At 51.3% G+C, this 21,233-nt stretch overlaps 2 protein-coding genes across 6 annotated transcripts in view; one reads left to right on the top strand and one right to left on the bottom strand.

Annotated features, from left to right (window-relative positions):
* CCNA2 (cyclin A2) overlaps nt 1-720 on the bottom strand; it is a 36,939-nt gene extending 36,219 nt beyond the window's left edge. Inside the window, exon 1 of the mRNA XM_029590896.1 lies at nt 328-720. Within this exon, the coding sequence (XP_029446756.1) occupies nt 328-513 (186 nt within the window). The 5' untranslated portion in view covers nt 514-720. The remainder of the gene's footprint in view (nt 1-327) is intronic.
* Nucleotides 721-2,570: 1,850 nt separating this feature from the next.
* The window catches only part of BBS7 (Bardet-Biedl syndrome 7), a 154,244-nt gene continuing 135,581 nt past the window's right edge, over nt 2,571-21,233 (top strand). The window contains exon 1 of one of the 5 annotated variants that reach the window (XM_029587908.1): nt 2,571-2,685. The gene's annotated coding sequence lies outside the window, so the exon portion shown is untranslated. Of the gene's footprint in view, nt 2,686-4,776; nt 4,911-13,405; nt 13,502-13,839; nt 14,017-21,233 lie in introns of those variants that run through there. The other 4 variants (XM_029588771.1, XM_029587190.1, XM_029589642.1 and 1 more) reach the window with 4 other exon arrangements.

The following is a 21,233-nucleotide window of genomic DNA, read 5'->3' as shown; positions in this document are numbered from 1 at the left end:
GGGAACAAGGAGACAGTTCTTGATGAAAGCGTAATGCAAGAGCCCTCACACTGGAACCGCTGGGTACTTCCAAGTGACCAGGACTGGGCAGTTTCTGAGAGAGGACATTAGGCTTGCTAGGCCATTGGTCTGACCCAAAGCACTTATCGTTTCGTGCGAAGAGAGGCTAGGGTCGACTTCACGTGGACAAAGACCTAGAGAAGGCCTCGAAGAGATAGCAAACGGGCGGGGAAGAAACCCATAGCTCCCGAAGGGAGAGGAGAGGAGGGGGGGGGGGGGGGGGGGGGGAACAGCCAGAAGGCAGGAAAGGAGGGGGTGCGGCCTCACCTGCGAACGGGAGCTCCTCTGCGGCTGGACGCGGCCCCTCTGGTTGCCCTGGATGAGGCCGAGCGCGGTCCTGCCGACGGGGAGGCGGCTCCCGGGCTGCGGCTTCCCCGGGGGCACGTTCTCCTGGTCCTCCACGCAGGCTGCGGCCGCTACCAGTAGCTCCTCCAAGGGCTGCGCCTGGAACATCCTCGGAGGGCGCAGATGGTGGCTGGGGACGATGCTCCCCGAACAGCGGCGGCGGGAGGGGGGAGAGAGCGCGTCCCGGAGCGGTTGCAGTCGGAGGGCAAGCGGAGCCTGGGCCCGCACGCACGGCGATGGAGAGAGCGCGCGCTGCCGGGAATCGCCCGTCCCCTGGGCTCCGCTTCTTCCTCTCCCGCTCCTTGCGCAGCGCTCGCTTCTCAATTCAAGTAGCCCGCGACTATTGAAATGCACCAATCAGGGCGCGGCGGCCGCCAGCGTCACGCGCTCCTACGGCGGCCCGCAGAGGACAAGTGGCGGCGGCGGCGGGCGAGGCGTGACGTCACTCGATGCGTCCGCGTCTGAGCTAGAGGCGGGGTCTCAGGCAGGAGGCGGTCGCGGACGCGCGCCGTGGGCCGCAGATGTGGGGGCGGGGGTGGCCAAAGCTGGGAAAGTACAGATACCGGGGGCTAAAGGGGGAGCGGGGGTGAGGGGAACATTAACTGGGGGCTAAAGGGGGGAGCGGGGGTGAGGGTAACAGATACTGGGGGCTAAAGGGGGAGCGGGGGTGAGGGGAACAGATACCGGGGGCTAAAGGGGGAGCAGGGGTGAGGGAACATTAACTGGGGGCTAAAGGGGGAGCGGGGGTGAGGGTAACAGATACCGGGGGCTAAAGGGGGGAGCGGGGGTGAGGGGAACAGATACCGGGGGCTAAAGGGGGAGCAGGGGTGAGGGGAACATTAACTGGGGGCTAAAGGGGGAGCGGGGGTGAGGGTAACAGCTACTGGGGGCTAAAGGGGGAGTAGGGGTGAGGGTAACAGATACGGGGAGCTAAAGGGGGAGCATGGGTGAGGGTAACAGATACGGGGAGCTAAAGGGAGAGCGGGGGTGAGGGTAACAGATACGGGGAGGTAAAGGGGAGCGGGGGTGAGGGGAACAGATACCGGGGGCTAAAGGGGGAGCAGGGGTGAGGGGAACATTAACTGGGGGCTAAAGGGGGAGCGGGGGTGAGGGTAACAGATACGGGGAGCTAAAGGGGGAGCGGGGGTGAGGGTAACAGATACGGGGAGCTAAAGGGGGAGCATGGGTGAGGGTAACAGATACGGGGAGGTAAAGGGGAGCGGGGGTGAGGGGAACAGATACCGGGGGCTAAAGGGGGAGCAGGGGTGAGGGGAACATTAACTGGGGGCTAAAGGGGGAGCGGGGGTGAGGGTAACAGATACGGGGAGCTAAAGGGGGAGCATGGGTGAGGGTAACAGATACGGGGAGCTAAAGGGGGAGCATGGGTGAGGGTAACAGATACGGGGAGCTAAAGGGAGAGCGGGGGTGAGGGTAACAGATACGGGGAGCTAAAGGGGGAGCAGGGGTGAGGGTAACAGATACGGGGAGCTAAAGGGGGAGCATGGGTGAGGGTAACAGATACGGGGAGGTAAAGGGGGAGCGGGGGTGAGGGTAACAGATACGGGGAGCTAAAGGGAGAGCGGGGGTGAGGGTAACAGATACGGGGAGGTAAAGGGGGAGCGGGGGTGAGGGGAACAGATACCGGGGGCTAAAGGGGGAGCAGGGGTGAGGGGAACATTAACTGGGGGCTAAAGGGGGAGCGGGGGTGAGGGTAACAGATACGGGGAGCTAAAGGGGGAGTAGGGGTGAGGGTAACAGATACGGGGAGCTAAAGGGAGAGCGGGGGTTAGGGTAACAGATACGGGGAGGTAAAGGGGGAGCATGGGTGAGGGTAACAGATACGGGGAGCTAAAGGGGGGAGCAGGGGTGAGGGTAACATATACGGGGAGCTAAAGGGGGAGCATGGGTGAGGGTAACAGATACGGGGAGCTAAAGGGGGGGGGTCAGACTGAAGAGCTAAGACTGGACGGGGGGGTCACATGTACTGGGGCACGGGTTGCTTATACTGAGGGCGTAAAGCTGGAGTCCGGGCGGGAGCGTAAAAGATGAGGGGGTAAAGCTGGGGTAATGGGACCACACATTCTGAGCATCAGAGATTGTGAGGGAGGGTGCTGGAGATCATGTGGGGCTAAAGCTGCCATGGGGGAGGGGAGGGAGACGTTTGTCAGAAATACAGGGGGCTAAGGACACTCAAAAGCTATAAAAGATGAGGGAGGAGAAAAGAACAAAATCAGCTCAAAGCAGAGCCAGTGTCGAAGAAGCAAAACAAATCAAGGGGAAGTAAGTGGAAAGCTGTGACTGCAAATGCCCATAGTTTGGTCATTAATATCCCAGACCTGCAGGCCCTAATGATGGAGGCAGACTTGGATATTGTTGCTGTTAGAGAGGCCTGGTTCACAGAGTCTCACGATTGGGATGCGACCATCCCCGGCTATAACTTAAGGAAGAACAGAGAGGACACAACAGGGGGAGGAGTAGCTCTTTATATCAAAAACAATATCCAAGCAGCTGATCTGTAACGAAGGTGGGGTAAAAAGAAGCATTATGGGTCGTACTAAAAATAGAGGATGGTGCATCCATTTTTACTGGCGTGGTTTACGGGCTTCCTTCTCAAACAGAAGAACTAGACAGGGATCTGGTCGAAGACATCCAAAAAGTGGGAAAGAAGGGAGAAGTATTGTTTGTTGGATATTTTAACCTGCCAGATGTAGACTGGAGAATCCCTTCTGCAGAATTTACCAGAAGTAGAGAGATAGTGGATGCCCTGCAAGGGGCTCTGTTCAAACAAATGGTATCGGAACCCACGAGGGAGGGAGCTATACTCGACCTACTGCTCACTATCGGGGACAATGTCTCTAATGTGCGGGTGGGTGCCCACCTCAGCACCAGTGATCATCAAACGGTAAGGTTTGACATTACAAATAGGATACAGAGAAGTCACACGAAGACCTGAGTTTTGAATTTAAAAAATACGGACTTTGTCGAAATAGGGATGTTTCTGGAGGAAGAACCAGAAGACTGGGAGAAAATGGGAGAAATGGAACAACAGTGGGCCAAACTAAAAGAAGAAATTAGAAAGGCAACAAATCTATATGTGAGAAAAGTAAACAAAAATAAGAGAAATAAAAAACTGATCTGGTTCTTAAAGGAGGTGGCTGAAAAAATTAAAGCAAAAAGAACAGCGTTCAAAAAACAAAGAATCCCAAAAAGAGGAACACGGGGAAGAATATCTGGTGAAACTGAGGGAGAGGAAGAAAGAAATCAAGAAAGGAAAAGGTTGGCAAAAGAAAGGATTGCCAAAGAGGTAAAGTGAGGTGACAAAACATTTTTCAGATACATCAGAGAAAGGAGAAAGGTCTGAAGTGGTATAGTGAGACTGAAAGGGGACAAGGATCAGTGGGTGGAGGGAGACGAAGAAATGGCGGAAATATTAAACAAATACTTCAGTTTGGTGTTCACTAAAAAGAACCCTGGAGAAGGATCGTTGCTTGTTGACAAGACTGGTTTGGGGAGGAATAGACAAAACTCCATTTACAGAAGAGAATGTATGGGAAGAGCTGGGGAACCTGAAAGTGGACAAAGCCATGGGGCCTGATGAGGTTCATCCCAGGATACTGAGGGAGCTCAGAGATGTGCTGGCGGGTCCACTGTGTGACCTGTTCAATAGATCCCTAGAAACGGGAGTGGTGCCGAGTGACTGGAGAAGAGCGGTGGTGGTCCTGCCTCACAAGAGCGGGAGCAGAGAGGAGGCTGGAAACTACAAGCCGGTTAGCCTCACCTCGGTGGTGGGAAAAGTAATGGAGACTCTGCTGAAGGAAAGGATAGTGAATTATCTACAATCCAATGGGTTGCTCAACCTGAGGTAGCATGGATTCACTAGAGGAAGGTCCTGTCAGATAAATCTGATTGATTTTTTTTTTTGATTGGGTGACTAAACAATTGGATCAAGGAGGAGTGCTCAATGTGATCTTGGATTTCAGCAGAGTAACAAGGTAACATGGAATAGACTTAGTTTTTGGGTACTTGCCAGGTTCTTATGGCCTGGATTGGCCACTGTTGGAAACAGGATGCTGGGCTTGATGAACCCTTGGTCTGACCCAGTATGGCATGTTCTTAAGTCTTAAGTCCAAAGCTTTTGATACGGTCCCACACAAGAGGCTTTTGAATAAAATGAGAAGCTTGGGAGTGAGCGCCAAGGTGTTGCAGTGGATTGCAACGTGTGATGATAAATGGAACCTACTCTGAAGAGAGAATGGTGTTAAGTAGAGAGCCACAAGGATTGGTGTTGGGGCTGGTTCTGTTCAATATCTTTGTGAGCGACATTGCAGAAGGGATAGAAAGTAAAATTTGTCTATTTGCAGATGATACTAAGATCACCAACAGAGTGGACACGCCGGAAGGAGTAGAGAGAATGAGACGTGATTAAAGGAAGCTTGAACGATGGTCAAGGATATGGCAGCTGGGATTCAATGCCAAGAAGTGCAGAGTCATTCATCTGGGATGTGGTAATTCTAAAGAGCTGAATGTGATGGGGGGGTGAAGGGCTGTTGTGCACGGAGCAAGAGAGGGACCTTGGGGTGATATTAGGTCTGCCAATCTGAAGGTGGTGAAGCAATGTGACAAGGCAATAGCTAAAGCCAGAAGAATGCTGGGCTGCATAGAGAGAGGAATAACCAGTGAGAAAAAGGAGGTGGTGATGCCTTTGTACAGGGCCTTGGTAAGGCCTCACCTGGAGTACTGTCAAAGAAGACAGAGACAGGATGGAGGAGGTCCAGAGAAGGGCGACCAAAATGGTGGGTGGACTCCATCGAATGACTTATGAGGAGAGATTGAAGAACCTGAATATGAATACCCTGGAGGAGAGGAGGAGCAGGGGTGATATGATACAGACCTTCAGATACCTGAAAGTTTTTTGGGTTTTTTTTACTATTTTTTTATTTATGAATTTTCACAATACAATACAAGAATCTCTTGTTGAAATTAAAGAACATATGTAACATATATTTAAATTTATAAAAAATAAGAGGAAAATTACATTTATACAAATGTTCTACTAACAACAGGAAAATTTAAGAGAATCTTTTCCTAGCTGAAATATGAGCAAACTATCTAATAAGTAATTAACTACAAAGAAATCCCCAACTATACTATTTAACCAGATCTAAATTCCCAAGAAGATTTTTCAACTGTTCTGGATCCAAAAAGGAGTAATCTTTTCCCCCATATTTGATTACACATCTACAGGGGTACTTTAAAAGGAAAAAAGCCCCCTTATCTGTTACTTCCTTTTTTAAGGCTAGGAATCTTTTTCTACTTATCTGAGTATTTTTTTCTAGATCGGGGAAGATCCAGACTTTCTGTCCATAAAATGTTTCAGTTCTATTTCATGATGTTATCTTTATCAATTATGAAAGCCAATTGAATTAGAAGAGTACCTCTATTTTTGATCTCCATTTCTTCTTGAGATTTCTGTAAGAAATCTGATATATTAATTGAGGTTTCTACAGATTGTTCCTTCTCAGACCCTACCTTTTCTCTATCTAAGGGTATTACTTCTTCTATCCTTTTTTCTTTAATCCAAGATAAAAGGCTCTAACAATCACTGGATATCCTTGTTCAGGTATATTATGAATTTTTGTGACATAGGATTTAAATAATTCATTTGGACCCATATAACTAGATATAGGAAAGTTAGTTATCCTTAAGTTTAATTCTCTAACTGTATTCTCCAAACTTTCTACCTTTCTTTGAAGTATCGTTTCATTTTTTTATCTGATGTTCTTGAATTTTTTCTATACCCTTAACTCGATCATTTATGTTGCTAATCTTTTTCTGCTGGTCTTCAATCTTACCCACATTCTCCTTTAAAGAAGTATTTATTTGCCTTACTTCATCAGTTAGATTTACAATTAAGGCATCTAGCTTTACCATATAGTTCCATATTGTTTCCAGAGTTATATATCCAGGTTTAAGAGCAACAATTCTAACTGGGTGTGCTTGTTTCTCTGGAATCAATTTGGAATCTTCCTTCCGTACTAGATTCAAATTCTGTAGATACTTGAGGATCTACCTCTATTTGCATTGTCCCCTTCAATTCTTCTTCCTGCTTTCTTCCTTGTCCTTCAACAACCTCTTGGGTTAATCCTGGCTCTCCTGAAGGGACAATCCCTTTATCGCCAGGTGGAGATGGTGTATCCGGTGTCCATGGACTTAAAGATATTTCAGTGACCAAGTGTAGGGGATTGTGCTCTAAATCCTCCTCCACAGTGGTCTGTACTTTGGGGGCTATTAAAGGGGATTCCAACCAATCTGAGACAGATCGCTGTCCAGGGTCCACGTTAGCAATATTAGGGATAGGCTTCAATTTTTCCTTTCTCTTAGTGTGAGGCATAATTTCAATAATATTTTATTCGGAACCTGGATACTTTCAATGACTCTTGTACCACTATCAAAGCCTCTGAGGTTTGCGCTCTTGCTGGTACTTCAATCAGAGCGCGCGCGTGCCCTAGGTCTTCAGGCAACATGCGGATCTGCAACGTCGAGCCGGTCTGGGGACGCCGCGGCAGCCAGTCGTCCATCAGACCCAGAGGGAGTCGCCACAGAGGTAAAGAGGGCGGAGTGAGGATGTTGAGCAGCGACGGTCGCAACACCACTCTTCTCCTCCCTCTTACATCCTGCTCCCCTCATCTCTCCCAGTGATCAATCTCTCTCCCTGCAATCTGTCCTAAATTCAGCTGCACGACTTATCTTTCACCAAAGTCATTGCACCCATACCAGGACCCTTTCCACTCTCTCATCTCCTCCCTCTTACACTATTACACCCTGATCCTCACAGGTCTCCCAGTGATCCATCTCTCTCCCTGCAATCTGTCCTAAATTCAGCTACATGACTTATCTTTCACCAAAGTCACTACACCTATACCAGAACCCTTTCCACTCTCTCATCTCCTCCTGCTTACACTATTACATCCTGCTCCTCACAGGTCTCCCAGTGATCCATCTCTCTCCCTGCAATCTGTCCTAAATTCAGCTGCACGACTTATCTATCACCAAAGTCACTACACCCATACCAGAACCCTTTCCTCTCTCTCATCTCCTCCTGCTTACACTATTACATCCTGCTCCTCACAGGTCTCCCAGTGATCCATCTCTCTCCCTGCAATCTGTCCTAAATTCAGCTGCATGACTTATCTTTCACCAAAGTCACTGCACCCACACCAGAACCCTTTCCTCTCTCTCATCTCCTCCTGCTTACACTATTACACCCTGCTCCTCACAGGTCTCCCAGTGATCCATCTCTCTCCCTACAATCTGTCCTAAATTCAGCTGCACGACTTATCTTTCACCAAAGTCACTACACCCATACCAGAACCCTTTCCTCTCTCTCATCTCCTCCTGCTTACACTATTACATCCTGCTCCTCACAGGTCTCCCAGTGATCCATCTCTCTCCCTGCAATCTGTCCTAAATTCAGCTGCACGACTTATCTTTCACCAAAGTCACTACACCCATACCAGAACCCTTTCCTCTCTCTCATCTCCTCCTCTTACACTATTACACCCTGCTCCTCACAGGTCTCCCAGTGATCCATCTCTCTCCCTGCAATCTGTCCTAAATTCAGCTGCATGACTTATCTTTCACCAAAGTCACTGCACCCATACCAGAACCCTTTCCTCTCTCTCATCTCCTCCTCTTACACTATTACATCCTGCTCCTCACAGGTCTCCCAGTGATCCATCTCTCTCCCTGCAATCTGTCCTAAATTCAGCTGCACGACTTATCTTTCACCAAAGTCACTGCACCCATACCAGAACCCTTTCCACTCTCTCATCTCCTCCTGCTTACACTATTACACCCTGCTCCTCACAGGTCTCCCAGTGATCCATCTCTCTCCCTACAATCTGTCCTAAATTCAGCTGCACGACTTATCTTTCACCAAAGTCACTGCACCCCATACCAGAACCCTTTCCACTCTCTCATCTCCTCCTCTTACACTATTACATCCTGCTCCTCACAGGTCTCCCAGTGATCCATCTCTCTCCCTGCAATCTGTCCTAAATTCAGTTGCACGACTTATCTTTCACCAAAGTCACTGCACCCATACCAGAACCCTTTCCACTCTCTCATCTCCTCCTCTTACACTATTACATCCTGATCCTCACAGGTCTCCCAGTGATCCATCTCTCTCCCTGCAATCTGTCCTAAATTCAGCTGCACGACTTATCTTTCACCAAAGTCACTACACCCATACCAGGACCCTTTCCACTCTCTCATCTCCTCCCTCTTACACTATTACATTCTGCTCCTCACAGGTCTCCCAGTGATCCATCTCTCTCCCTGCAATCTGTCCTAAATTCAGCTGCACGACTTATCTTTCACCAAAGTCACTGCACCCATACCAGAACCCTTTCCTCTCTCTCATCTCCTCCTCTTACACTATTACACCCTGCTCCTCACAGGTCTCCCAGTGATCCATCTCTCTCCCTACAATCTGTCCTAAATTCAGCTGCACGACTTATCTTTCACCAAAGTCACTGCACCCATACCAGAACCCTTTCCTCTCTCTCATCTCCTCCTGCTTACACTATTACATCCTGCTCCTCACAGGTCTCCCAGTGATCCATCTCTCTCCCTGCAATCTGTCCTAAATTCAGCTGCATGGCTTATCTTTCACCAAAGTCACTGCACCCATACCAGAACCCTTTCCTCTCTCTCATCTCCTCCTGCTTACACTATTACACCCTGCTCCTCACAGGTCTCCCAGTGATCCATCTCTCTCCCTGCAATCTGTCCTAAATTCAGCTGCATGACTTATCTTTCACCAAAGTCACTGCACCCATACCAGAACCCTTTCCTCTCTCTCATCTCCTCCTGCTTACACTATTACATCCTGCTCCTCACAGGTCTCCCAGTGATCCATCTCTCTCCCTGCAATCTGTCCTAAATTCAGCTGCATGACTTATCTTTCACCAAAGTCACTACACCCATACCAGAACCCTTTCCTCTCTCTCATCTCCTCCTCTTACACTATTACATCCTGCTCCTCACAGGTCTCCCAGTGATCCATCTCTCTCCCTGCAATCTGTCCTAAATTCAGCTGCACGACTTATCTTTCACCAAAGTCACTGCACCCATACCAGAACCCTTTCCTCTCTCTCATCTCCTCCTGCTTACACTATTACATCCTGCTCCTCACAGGTCTCCCAGTGATCCATCTCTCTCCCTGCAATCTGTCCTAAATTCAGCTGCACGACTTATCTTTCACCAAAGTCACTGCACCCATACCAGAACCCTTTCCTCTCTCTCATCTCCTCCTCTTACACTATTACATCCTGCTCCTCACAGGTCTCCCAGTGATCCATCTCTCTCCCTGCAATCTGTCCTAAATTCAGCTGCACGACTTATCTTTCACCAAAGTCACTGCACCCATACCAGAACCTTTTCCACTCTCTCATCTCCTCCTCGTACACTATTACATCCTGCTCCTCACAGGTCTCCCAGTGATCCATCTCTCTCCCTGCAATCTGTCCTAAATTCAGCTGCACGACTTATCTTTCACCAAAGTCACTGCACCCATACCAGAACCCTTTCCACTCTCATCTCCTCCTCTTACACTATTACACCCTGCTCCTCACAGGTCTCCCAGTGATCCATCTCTCTCCCTACAATCTGTCCTAAATTCAGCTGCACGACTTATCTTTCACCAAAGTCACTACACCCATACCAGAACCCTTTCCTCTCTCTCATCTCCTCCTGCTTACACTATTACATCCTGCTCCTCACAGGTCTCCCAGTGATCCATCTCTCTCCCTGCAATCTGTCCTAAATTCAGCTGCATGACTTATCTTTCACCAAAGTCACTGCACCCATACCAGAACCCTTTCCTCTCTCTCATCTCCTCCTGCTTACACTATTACATCCTGCTCCTCACAGGTCTCCCAGTGATCCATCTCTCTCCCTGCAATCTGTCCTAAATTCAGTTGCACGACTTATCTTTCACCAAAGTCACTGCACCCATACCAGAACCCTTTCCTCTCTCTCATCTCCTCTTACACTATTACATTCTGCTCCTCACAGTTCTCCCAGTGATCCATCTCTCTCCCTGCAATCTGTCCTAAATTCAGCTGCACGACTTATCTATCACCAAAGTCACTACACCCATACCAGAACCCTTTCCTCTCTCTCATCTCCCCCTGCTTACAGTATTACATCCTGCTCCTCCCAGGTCTCCCAGTGATCCATCTCTCTCCCTGCAATCTGTCCTAAATTCAGCTGCATGACTTATCTTTCACCAAAGTCACTGCACCCATACCAGAACCCTTTCCTCTCTCTCATCTCCTCCTGCTTACACTATTACATCCTGCTCCTCACAGGTCTCCCAGTGATCCATCTCTCTCCCTGCAATCTGTCCTAAATTCAGTTGCACGACTTATCTTTCACCAAAGTCACTGCACCCATACCAGAACCCTTTCCACTCTCTCATCTCCTCCTCTTACACTATTACATCCTGCTCCTCACAGGTCTCCCAGTGATCCATCTCTCTCACCAAAGTCACTACACCCATACCAGAACCCTTTCCTCTCTCTCGTCTCCTCCTGCTTACACTATTACATCCTGCTCCTCACAGGTCTCCCAGTGATCCATCTCTCTCCCTGCAATCTGTCCTAAATTCAGCTGCATGACTTATCTTTCACCAAAGTCACTGCACCCATACCAGAACCCTTTCCACTCTCTCATCTCCTCCTCTTACACTATTATATCCTGCTCCTCACAGGTCTCCCAGTGATCCATCTCTCTCACCAAAGTCACTACACCCATACCAGAACCCTTTCCACTCTCTCATCTCCTCCTCTTACACTATTACATCCTGCTCCTCACAGGTCTCCCAGTGATCCATCTCTCTCACCAAAGTCACTGCACCCATACCAGAACCCTTTCCTCTCTCTCATCTCCTCCCTCTTACACTATTACATCCTGCTCCTCACAGGTCTCCCAGTGATCCATCTCTCTCCTGCAATCTGTCCTAAATTCAGCTGCATGACTTATCTTTCACCAAAGTCACTACACCCATACCAGAACCCTTTCCTCTCTCTCATCTCCTCCTCTTACACTATTACACCCTGCTCCTCACAGGTCTCCCAGTGATCCATCTCTCTCCCTGCAATCTGTCCTAAATTCAGCTGCACGACTTATCTTTCACCAAAGTCACTACACTCACATAGCCCCTCTTCTGAAGTCACTGCATTGGCTCCCTATCTGTTCCCTCCTTCAGTTCCAAGTTCCTCTTGCTCACCTATGAGTGCCTTCACTCTGCAGCTCCTCACTATCTCTCCTCTCTTAACTCTCTACACCCCCAACTCTCTACACCCCCTCCTCCTGCACTCTGCTCATCAGACAAGTCATTCCTATCAAGCTGCTTTTAAATCTTAGGCCTGATTGTCTGCTTTTAGTCTTGTTAACCACTTTCTTTTCTTGTCTACCATTGGCCTGCTTTACGAAGCACCTCAATCTTATTAGATTTTAAGCTCTATCGAGCAGGGACTGTCTCGTGTGTGTCTGTACAGCACTGCCTATGTCCTGAGGTGCTATAGAAATAAGTAGGAGTAGTGGATGAAACTGGCTGGTGCTTTATTTATTACACAGAAGACCTTTAGGACTTTTGCTTGTAGTGTCTTTTTATTTATTTTATTTAACACTTTTTATATACCGGCATTTGTAGGACACATCATGTCGGTTCACAAGTAACTGAGAAAGGAAATTACAATGAACGAGGATGGAGGGCTAACTGGGAAATAGTTGGATAATATACGAAGCTGGATAACATATGAAAGTACAGGATAGAAAGTCAAGGAGCAGGGATACAACTTTGTTGAACTACATGGAATTTGCTTATCCATGTTAAGATTAAGTATGCATAAGCAATGTTAGGGAGGCGTGTGTGTGCACTTATAAACTTAGTATATGAACTTATTTACAGTATAAAGGAGGCATGTGCACTTATATACAATTATATGCAGGGGGAAGAGGGAGGGGAAAGGAGGAGGGGGTGGAGGGAACAAGGAAACATTATGGCAAGGTACTTTCAAGGAAAGTTTGCTAAGGGGTGAAGGGCGGGGTGGAAGGGAGGCTGCGGGGCGCAGGGGAAAGGTGTGGGGGAGGGAGCAGGGGGGGGTACTGGGATGGTAAAAGGGAGGTCAAGGAGAAGGTATGAAGGCTGGGCGGCGGTTATTACCACTTCAAAGGCAGAGAGCTGGGTGTAATGTGTAGCACGGGGAGGGCTTTTTCATGCCTTTGCAGCACAGCTAAGCTGGCTTTCCCTGCGGCAGGCGAAGGTTGGCCCGCAGCGCATGCAGGCGCCGCCTCTTCCCGGCAGGGTCCTGGGGGAGGAAGCAGCTGCTCTTCAATCTGCGGTAAGGGAGGAGGAACTCGCTCCCGCGTGCCAGAACGTGGGAGGGTGGGGGCCAGACCCGCCCCTTCCTAGGACTGTAAACCTCTGGGAGGGAGCTTGCAGCTATGAATGGAGCCATAGCCCCAGCAGGGGGAGGGGCGGAGTCCTGGGGGGAGGGTGGGGCCAGACCCGCCCCTTCCTAGGAGTGTAAACAGGAAGGGAGGGGAGAGGGGCAGGGAGCTTGCAGAGGAGTGGAACTCAAAGCCCCAGCAGGGTGAGGGGGCGGAGTCCTGGGGGGAGGGTGGGGGCCAGACCCGCCCCTTCCTAGGAGTGTAAACAGGAAGGGAGGGGAGAGGGGCAGGGAGCTTGCAGAGGAGTGGAACTCAAAGCCCCAGCAGGGTGAGGGGGCGGAGTCCTGGGGGGGGGGGGGGGGCCAGACCCGCCCCTTCCTAGGAGTGTAAACAGGAAGGGAGGGGAGAGGGGCAGGGAGCTTGCAGAGGAGTGGAACTCAAAGCCCCAGCAGGGTGAGGGGGCGGAGTCCTGGGGGAGGTGGGGCCAGACCCCACGTGAGTGGCACTCAAAAAATCCCCCCCGCAGGGTGAGGGAGAGGGGCCAAACTCGCTCCTTCCTAGGATTATAAACATTGGGGGGAGGGGAAGAGAATGAGTGGAGCTTGCAGACGTGAGTGGTGCTCAAAGCCCCCGCAGGGTGAGGGCTTCTAATACTGCAAGGAGCGGAGGGACCGCTTTGCTTGGAGGGAAAGGTGTTTGCTTGCCCCCTTGGGATCCTGTCCTCATAGAAACCTTTCTGAGCGAGCCCTGCGGTTATCTCGGGCTTCTGAATGTGAGAAAAAGAACCGCAGGCTTAAATCTAGGGGACTTTTCAAGCGTGCAAATGCACGAATCCCAAGTTCTGCCACTGACAATTACGCTTTCTCTGTTAAACTGGGGGAGCTGGCGGGGCGGGGAGAGCCCGGTGGGTCTCTCTTCCCTGCCAGCGATGAAGGTCGGCCGGCAGCTGGGGAGGGGGAGGAGCGCTGCTGTTGTTGCTGGGAGGGGCTGTGTTGTCTGGTGATGGGGGAAAGGTGCATCGGTGCCTGTTGCAAGAGGATGCGGAGCGGGGCAGGAGCGGCCTGAGCCGCCTGCATGTGGATTTTGCTGCTTGCCCCTGTTGTGTTGAGAGCTCTGGGTACAGAGGATGCAGCCCTGCCATGTGGAGTGCGGGTGAGTTTGCATTTGGTGTAGGTTTATGAAATAATTATTGTGAGGACTTGTTTATGATTGCAAAGGCAAATGGTTACAGATAGCTTAGCACAGATTAAACTATGCACAGAGGCTTTGCTAAGATACTTGGAAGATCAGGGATTCTCCCTGAAATTTAGATAATTAATCACGATCCTTTCAAAACCCATAATTGGAGATCATGATGTTATAATGTTCATCAGGGAGCCATCCAGCGCAGACTGTGAGGGTAAAAGCACTCAGTTATCGCCGTCCTGGCAGGGATGCCATGGGTGCCTCTTACTCCTTGCAGGGACAGAATCCCCCCTCTGTAAAGTAGGAGATGCCACTGTAAACCTTTCACCAGATTATCTTTAGGTGCCGGGAGTGCATGGGGATGAAAAGTCTGCCCAGCAAGGGCATGCGGTTTTCGGTTCCTGTCTTCTGGGAGGGCATAGGAACAGGTGGCAAGCCAAAGCAACATTGCCACGCTTCCCACCCGCGCCCTCCCTCCGTGCAGCTTTCTCTGCCATACTTGTGCATTTTGGAAGAGAAGACAAGCTGTCAGTTTGATAATCCCTTGTAAACGGTAAGGTGCAGCCTGAGGCTGCAGTCCTTCCCTCTTTAACATCTGCCTTGGTGATCGCCCCATACTATGAGACACATCTTCAGCTCTAGTACGGAAACGATGCTGGGAGATCAAATGCCCCTTCTGTGCAGGTGATCATCATTTTATTCCCTAATCACCCCAGAAGGTCTGCTGCAAAACGTGGGCCCTACGAGTGAGCTGGAAAAGCCCCCAAATCTTCAGTACAGATTCAGATTGTGCCTAAATAACCAAGAAGAATAATATTCCTCCGTGCATACCTTGGCTTGACAGTAAGTGCGTTTGGCAGCTGTAAATTACCTATAAAAAAAAAAAAAGTCCCACGGGTCTGCTGTGCAATAAAGAAGCCCTTGGCCAGGAAATCTGCTATGAAACTTATTCCAGCGCAGCATTCAACCAGTTTTCCTGGAAGGATTGATGTCTGAGGTGCAGGGAGAGTAAGACTGAGCCCTTCCCCTCAACCTCTGCATCCACGGAGATCTCCCCAGCCATGGGGTGGAGCAGACCTAGGCAGTTTCCCCTTACAGCGCACGGTCTAAAGCAGCGGTTCTCAACCGGTGTCCCACTGCCCCACTTGTGCTTCCCTTCTCCCCAGGGGCGGGGCAGAAGAGTGGTGAAACCCTGCGCGCCGCCAGAGGCCAGGCTTATCGGGCCAAACGAGAAGAGGCTCCATGTGAGCTTGTGTGTGTAGGACTGGCAGCTTTGTGTGTGTGTGTGTGTGTGTTAGAATGGGTGCCTGGGTGCGTGAGTGGCAGCTTTGTGTGTGTATGTGGTAGAATGGGTGTGTGAGTGTGTGTGTGTGTGTGGTAGAATGGGTGCCTGGGTGCGTGAGTGGCAGCTTTGTGTGTGTATGTGGTAGAATGGGTGTGTGTGTGGTAGAATGGATGCCTGGGAGAGTGAGTGGCAGCTTTGTGTGTGTGTGTGGTAGAATGGATGCCTGGGAGAGTGAGTGGCAGCTTTGTGTGTGTGTGTGGTAGAATGGATGCCTGGGAGAGTGAGTGGCAGCTTTGTGTGTGTGTGTGGTAGAATGGGTGTGTGAGTGTGTGTGTGTGTGTGTGTGGTAGAATGGATGCCTGGGAGAGTGAGTGGCAGCTTTGTGTGTGTGTGTGGTAGAATGGATGCCTGGGTGCGTGAGTAGCAGCTTTGTAGATTGTGGTAGAATGGGTGCGTGAGTGGCAGCTTTGTGTGTGTGTGTGTGTGTGTGGTAGAATAGGTGCAAGAGCATTTGTCTGTGATTGAGAGTTTATATATAAGAGACTATGAGTGTGACTGAGAGAGAGACTGGTCAGGGAGGTGACTGGTGTGTGTGTGAGGAAGAGAGTGGTTAGGGAGATTACTGGTCTGTGTGAGACAGAGACTGGTTGTGACTGGTTGTGGGTGCTAAGGAAGAGGACTGTGAGGACAGAGCTTCAGCAGCCCTTGCTGCTTCTGGTGAGTGCTATTGGCCTGGAAGAGAAAGGAGTAGGAGAGTTGCTGGAGAGGGTAAATAAAAGTGGCTATTTAAGTTTATTTTTCTTGATTGATTTGTTATTGGGTATTATGTGTTGTCTGCTGTTTTGAAATATTTATTGATATTTGGACATGTTTTAATACTTTTTATGAGTTTTTAATTGTTGGATATTCTGTTTTGTAACATTTATTTCTGTGTGGGGCTCTATAGCAGCTTGGCTTATTCTGTTTTCCCAATAGGAAATGTATTAGTGTTTAGGGCCTGGTTTCATAGTTGTATTTCTAACGGGCCGATACAGTAAGGACGCGTAAGAAAGAGTGCGGCAGTGCCGGGCGCACCCTCGTTTGCCGCGCGCATATTTTGGTTCACATGCCGCTCGATTCAGTATTCAAATTAGACACAAATCCAAGTGGCGTCCAAAGCGCGTCAATGAAGCGGTAGGCGTGCGCAATCCGTCTTACTGTATAGAGCGGTATACGGCGCCTGTACAGTATCCAGGGTGCGCTGGTACCTGTCATTCCACCAGGTAAGTGGATGCTTCTTTCCCACAGACCCCGCTGGACGTCCAAGCCAGATATCCGAAGTTGCAGCTTTGGATGTCCAGCCGGGCGCTCACAGCGGCGGGAAGGTCCATGAACAGACGCCACGACCTCGGACGTCCGAGGTCACGGATTGGACATCCAGCCGGGTGCTCAACCCCCCCGCACCCCCTCTTCCCTTCTCCCTCTCTGTCTCCGGTGCTGGCGGCCGCCGTTGGCCTCTGCTCGTTTATCGTTTGCTGCCTTCCTGCTCTGTTCTTCCCGCCCCCCTCCTCCGCTTTTCCTTCGCCACGTCGGTGAATATGGAGGCGCCGCGGCACCCAAGTCATGATCAGCCGGTTCGTGCTGGCGGTGGATCGAGCCAAGCAGCTGCTGCAGGCGGCGCGCTGGCAGTTCCAGGTTCCTGAAGTCCGGTTCCGACTGGGGGAGGGAATGCGATCCGTCCCTCGCTCCTTGCCTGTTACCCCCTCCCCGCCGAGCAGTCCAGGATCTGAAGCCCTAAATAACAACAAAAATGGAGCATGGCCCGGCGGCCTCTGCTGCCGAATGGGGAACATAAACAGCAATTACCACACTTAACGTCAGGGTCAGGGTAGGCGGTAAATAAGCTGGTTAAAAAGGCGATAATCTGGGCGCAGGTTACTGTATGGGAGGGAATAGCTAAATTGATTATTAACATGTCATATACATGCCGCGGGCGGAGACGGATACGCGTCCATTTCGGCAAGCGGTAAGGACGCGTAAAACCAGATACTGAATCGCGGGTTCGCCTTACGCATGCAAATTGTGCGTCCAAAGCAGGTTAGAAGCAGGGTAACCGCGGCCGCGCTTTACTGTATCGGCCTGCTAGACAGGGTTGTTACTGTTGAGTGTGTGCCATAATACAGGTGTAACTGTGTGCAGGATAGTTTCTGTGCATTATTGCAAATCCTGGGACTGTGTTAGGTGCTATATTTCTCTTTCCATTTCTCCAGGTTTGCTCTGCATGCAGAGCGGCTTTTTTTGGGTTTCCATTCCAGTTTCTGTCTCCATATTTATAATTTGTGTTTTTTTCTGTACTTGGTGAAGGTCAGTTCTGGGTGTGTGACCGAGGTGAGGTATTTTACTAGCATGTAGGCATTTGTATCAATCTTATTTGTTGTGTTTTCTCAATAGGATATTGCATTAGTGGTAAATTACTGTCTTTTCATAAGGAGTAAAGGGAGTTTGTTTTGCTGTTACTGAGATATCATCAGAACCAGAATATCCTTTTTGTATGGCGAGTTGTACAGGGTAATGCCCTAGATCTGCTCTGCACTCATTGCTGGGGGTCGAGGGGGTTCCTGTGGATGCAGAGTGCATGTTTACCTTTAGCCCCCTGACGGTCACATGTTCAGCGCGTCACGCATGTGAGAACCATCTGTCAGATCTGTCCCGGCCAAAAAAAGGTTGAGAACCACTGCTCTAAAGAAATCTTCAAAAATGTGGTGTCTCCTGAATAAGAGTAAATCCACCCAACCACAGAGTCCCTGCTGCCTCCCCAAATCTCCGCTCAGTGTCTGAATCCCTGCTGTCCTCCCAATCCCAGAGCTCCCACCCAGGCCCCGAGTCCCTGCTTTCCTGAATCCCCACTCTCTTCCCTCACCCAGCATTTCCAGAGTTCCCACTCCCCTCTTCCCCCCAGCGAGAAACATGTTCCTGCCTCCCAGGGCCTCTCTCTGTCCTCTCCCCACTCTTTCTGCCTCTGGCACCTCTCCCTCCCTCTGAAGTGTGCATGGAGAGGGGGGAGGGGAGGCCAGGCCTCAGAGGGGACAGGTGGGGGAAGAGCACGGCCTCGCTGCTGTGCCGCGGTACCAGGGCTGCTAGGCTGACTGGGTTGTACGCAGTGGGTTTGTTAATCGTACAACATATGAGGACTCTGATTACTGTGTAAATATGGTAATTATATACTATATTATATATATATCTAGCAGCGCCCCCTGCTGACAGCTCCAGCCTGCTCCAATCACAGCGCTGCATGAATAGGAGGCTCAGCGGGGCCTCCTACAATCCCTGAGCCTCTTATTGGTGGCTGCTGTGACCCGGCTTCTCCATGGCAACGGTTATTCTCTGTGGGGGGGAGGGGAGAGGGCTGCATGAGAGAGTCCTTGGTGGGAGGAGGGCACTGGGGCTGTTATCCCCTTTGGGCTTTCAGGGCAGATCCTTGTGTAAGCAGTGATGGTGGGGAGACTGGAGGGTGGGGAGAGGGCCGCATGAGAGAGTCCTTGGTGGGAGGAGGGCACTGGGGCTGTTATCCCCTTTGGGCTTTCAGGGCAGATCCTTGTGTAAGCAGTGATGGTGGGAGACTGGAGGGTGGGGAGAGGGCCGCATGAGAGAGTCCTTGGTGGGAGGAGGGCACTGGGGCTGTTGTCAGCTCTGGGGTTTCAGGGCAGATCCTTGTGTAAGCAGTGATGTTGGGGAGACTGGAGGGTGGGGAGAGGACTGCATGAGAGAGTCCTTGGTGGGAGGAGGGCACTGGGGCTGTTATCCCCTTTGGGCTTTCAGGGCAGATCCTTGTGTAAGCAGTGATGGTGGGGAGACTGGAGGGTGGGGAGAGGGCCGCATGAGAGAGTCCTTGGTGGGAGGAGGGCACTGGGGCTGTTATCCCCTTTGGGCTTTCAGGGCAGATCCTTGTGTAAGCAGTGATGGTGGGGAGACTGGAGGGTGGGGAGAGGGCCGCATGAGAGAGTCCTTGGTGGGAGGAGGGCACTGGGGCTGTTGTCAGCTCTGGGGTTTCAGGGCAGATCCTTGTGTAAGCAGTGATGTTGGGGAGACTGGAGGGTGGGGAGAGGACTGCATGAGAGAGTCCTTGGTGGGAGGAGGGCACTGGGGCTGTTATCCCCTTTGGGCTTTCAGGGCAGATCCTTGTGTAAGCAGTGATGGTGGGGAGACTGGAGGGTGGGGAGAGGGCCGCATGAGAGAGTCCTTGGTGGGAGGAGGGCACTGGGGCTGTTGTCCGCTCTGGGGTTTCAGGGCAGATCCTTGTGTAAGCAGTGATGGTGGGGAGACAGGAGGGTGGGGAGAGGGCTGCATGAGAGAGTCCTTGGTGGGAGGAGGGCACTGGGACTGTTATCCCCTTTGGGCTTTCAGGGCAGATCCTTGTGTAAGCAGTGATGGTGGGGAGACTGGAGGGTGGGGAGAGGGCTGCATGAGAGAGTCCTTGGTGGGAGGAGGGCACTGGAGCTGTTGTCCCCTTTGGGCTTTCAGGGCAGATCCTTGTGTAAGCAGTGATGTTGGGGAGACTGGAGGGTGGGGAGAGGGCTGCATGAGAGAGTCCTTGGTGGGAGGAGGGCACTGGGGCTGTTGTCCGCTCTGGGGTTTCAGGGCAGATCCTTGTGTAAGCAGTGATGTTGGGGAGACTGGAGGGTGGGGAGAGGGCTGCATGAGAGAGTCCTTGGTGGGAGGAGGGCACTGGGGCTGTTGAATTCTGTGGGGTTTCAGGGCAGGTCCTTGTGTAAGCAGTGATGGTGGGGAGACTGGAGGGTGGGGAGAGGGCTGCATGAGAGAGTCCTTGGTGGGAGGAGGGCACTGGGACTGTTATCCCCTTTGGGCTTTCAGGGCAGATCCTTGTGTAAGCAGTGATGGTGGGGAGACTGGAGGATGGGGAGAGGGCTGCATGAGAGTCCTTGGTGGGAGGAGGGCACTGGGGCTGTTATCCCCTTTGGGGTTTCAGGGCAGATCCTTGTGTAAGCAGTGATGTTGGGGAGACTGGAGGGTGGGGAGAGGGCTGCATGAGAGAGTCCTTGGTGGGAGGAGGGCCCTGGGGCTGTTGAATTCTGTGGGGTTTCGGGACTGGATTACGCGGGTGGTTCTTGGTGTGCACTGTGATACTGCAGGACTGGCACTGGAGAGCTTATCCTTGGGGGATTTGGGATTAGGTTTGGAGAGAGAATCCTTGGCGTAGGCCTTGATAGAGGGAGACTTCAGCTGTCCTCCCCTGTGCTGAGGCTCTTTATCCCTTGTGGAGGCTGGGGGGAGGTAGTTCTGCCCCTGTCACAGGGCAGGAAGTTTTATTATCCTGTGTACAGACTGGAGGCCGTGCTGACCTCTCCTGAGGGGTGTGAGGGCCTTGTGGAGCGATGCACAGGAAGGCTGAGGCCGTTATCCCTTGTGGAGGCTGGGGGGAGGTAGTTCTGCCCCTGTCACAGGGCAGGAAGTTTTATTATCCTGTGTACAGACTGGAGGCCGTGCTGACCTCTCCTGAGGGGTGCGAGGGCCTTGTGGAGCGATGCACAGGAAGGCTGAGGCCGTTATCCCTTGTGGAGGCTGGGGGGAGGTAGTTCTGCCCCTGTCACAGGGCAGGAAGTTTTATTATCCTGTGTACAGACTGCAGGCCGTGCTGACCTCTCCTGAGGGGTGTGAGGGCCTTGTGGAGCGATGCACAGGAAGGCTGAGGCCGTTATCCCTTGTGGAGGCTGGGGGGAGGTAGTTCTGCCCTTGTTACGGGGGCGGGAAGTTTTATTATCCTGTGTACAGACTGCAGGCCGTGCTGACCTCTCCTGAGGGGTGCGAGGGCCTTGTGGAGCGATGCACAGGAAGGCTGAGGCTCTTTATCCCTTGTGGAGGCTGGGGGGAGGTAGTTCTGCCCCTGTCACAGGGCAGGAAG

Source organism: Rhinatrema bivittatum, chromosome 1 (genome assembly GCF_901001135.1).
Source record: "Rhinatrema bivittatum chromosome 1, aRhiBiv1.1, whole genome shotgun sequence".
Taxonomy (NCBI): Eukaryota; Metazoa; Chordata; class Amphibia; order Gymnophiona; family Rhinatrematidae; genus Rhinatrema; species Rhinatrema bivittatum.
Note: the sequence above shows the minus strand (reverse complement) of the source record. Positions and strands in the feature narration are given on the sequence as shown.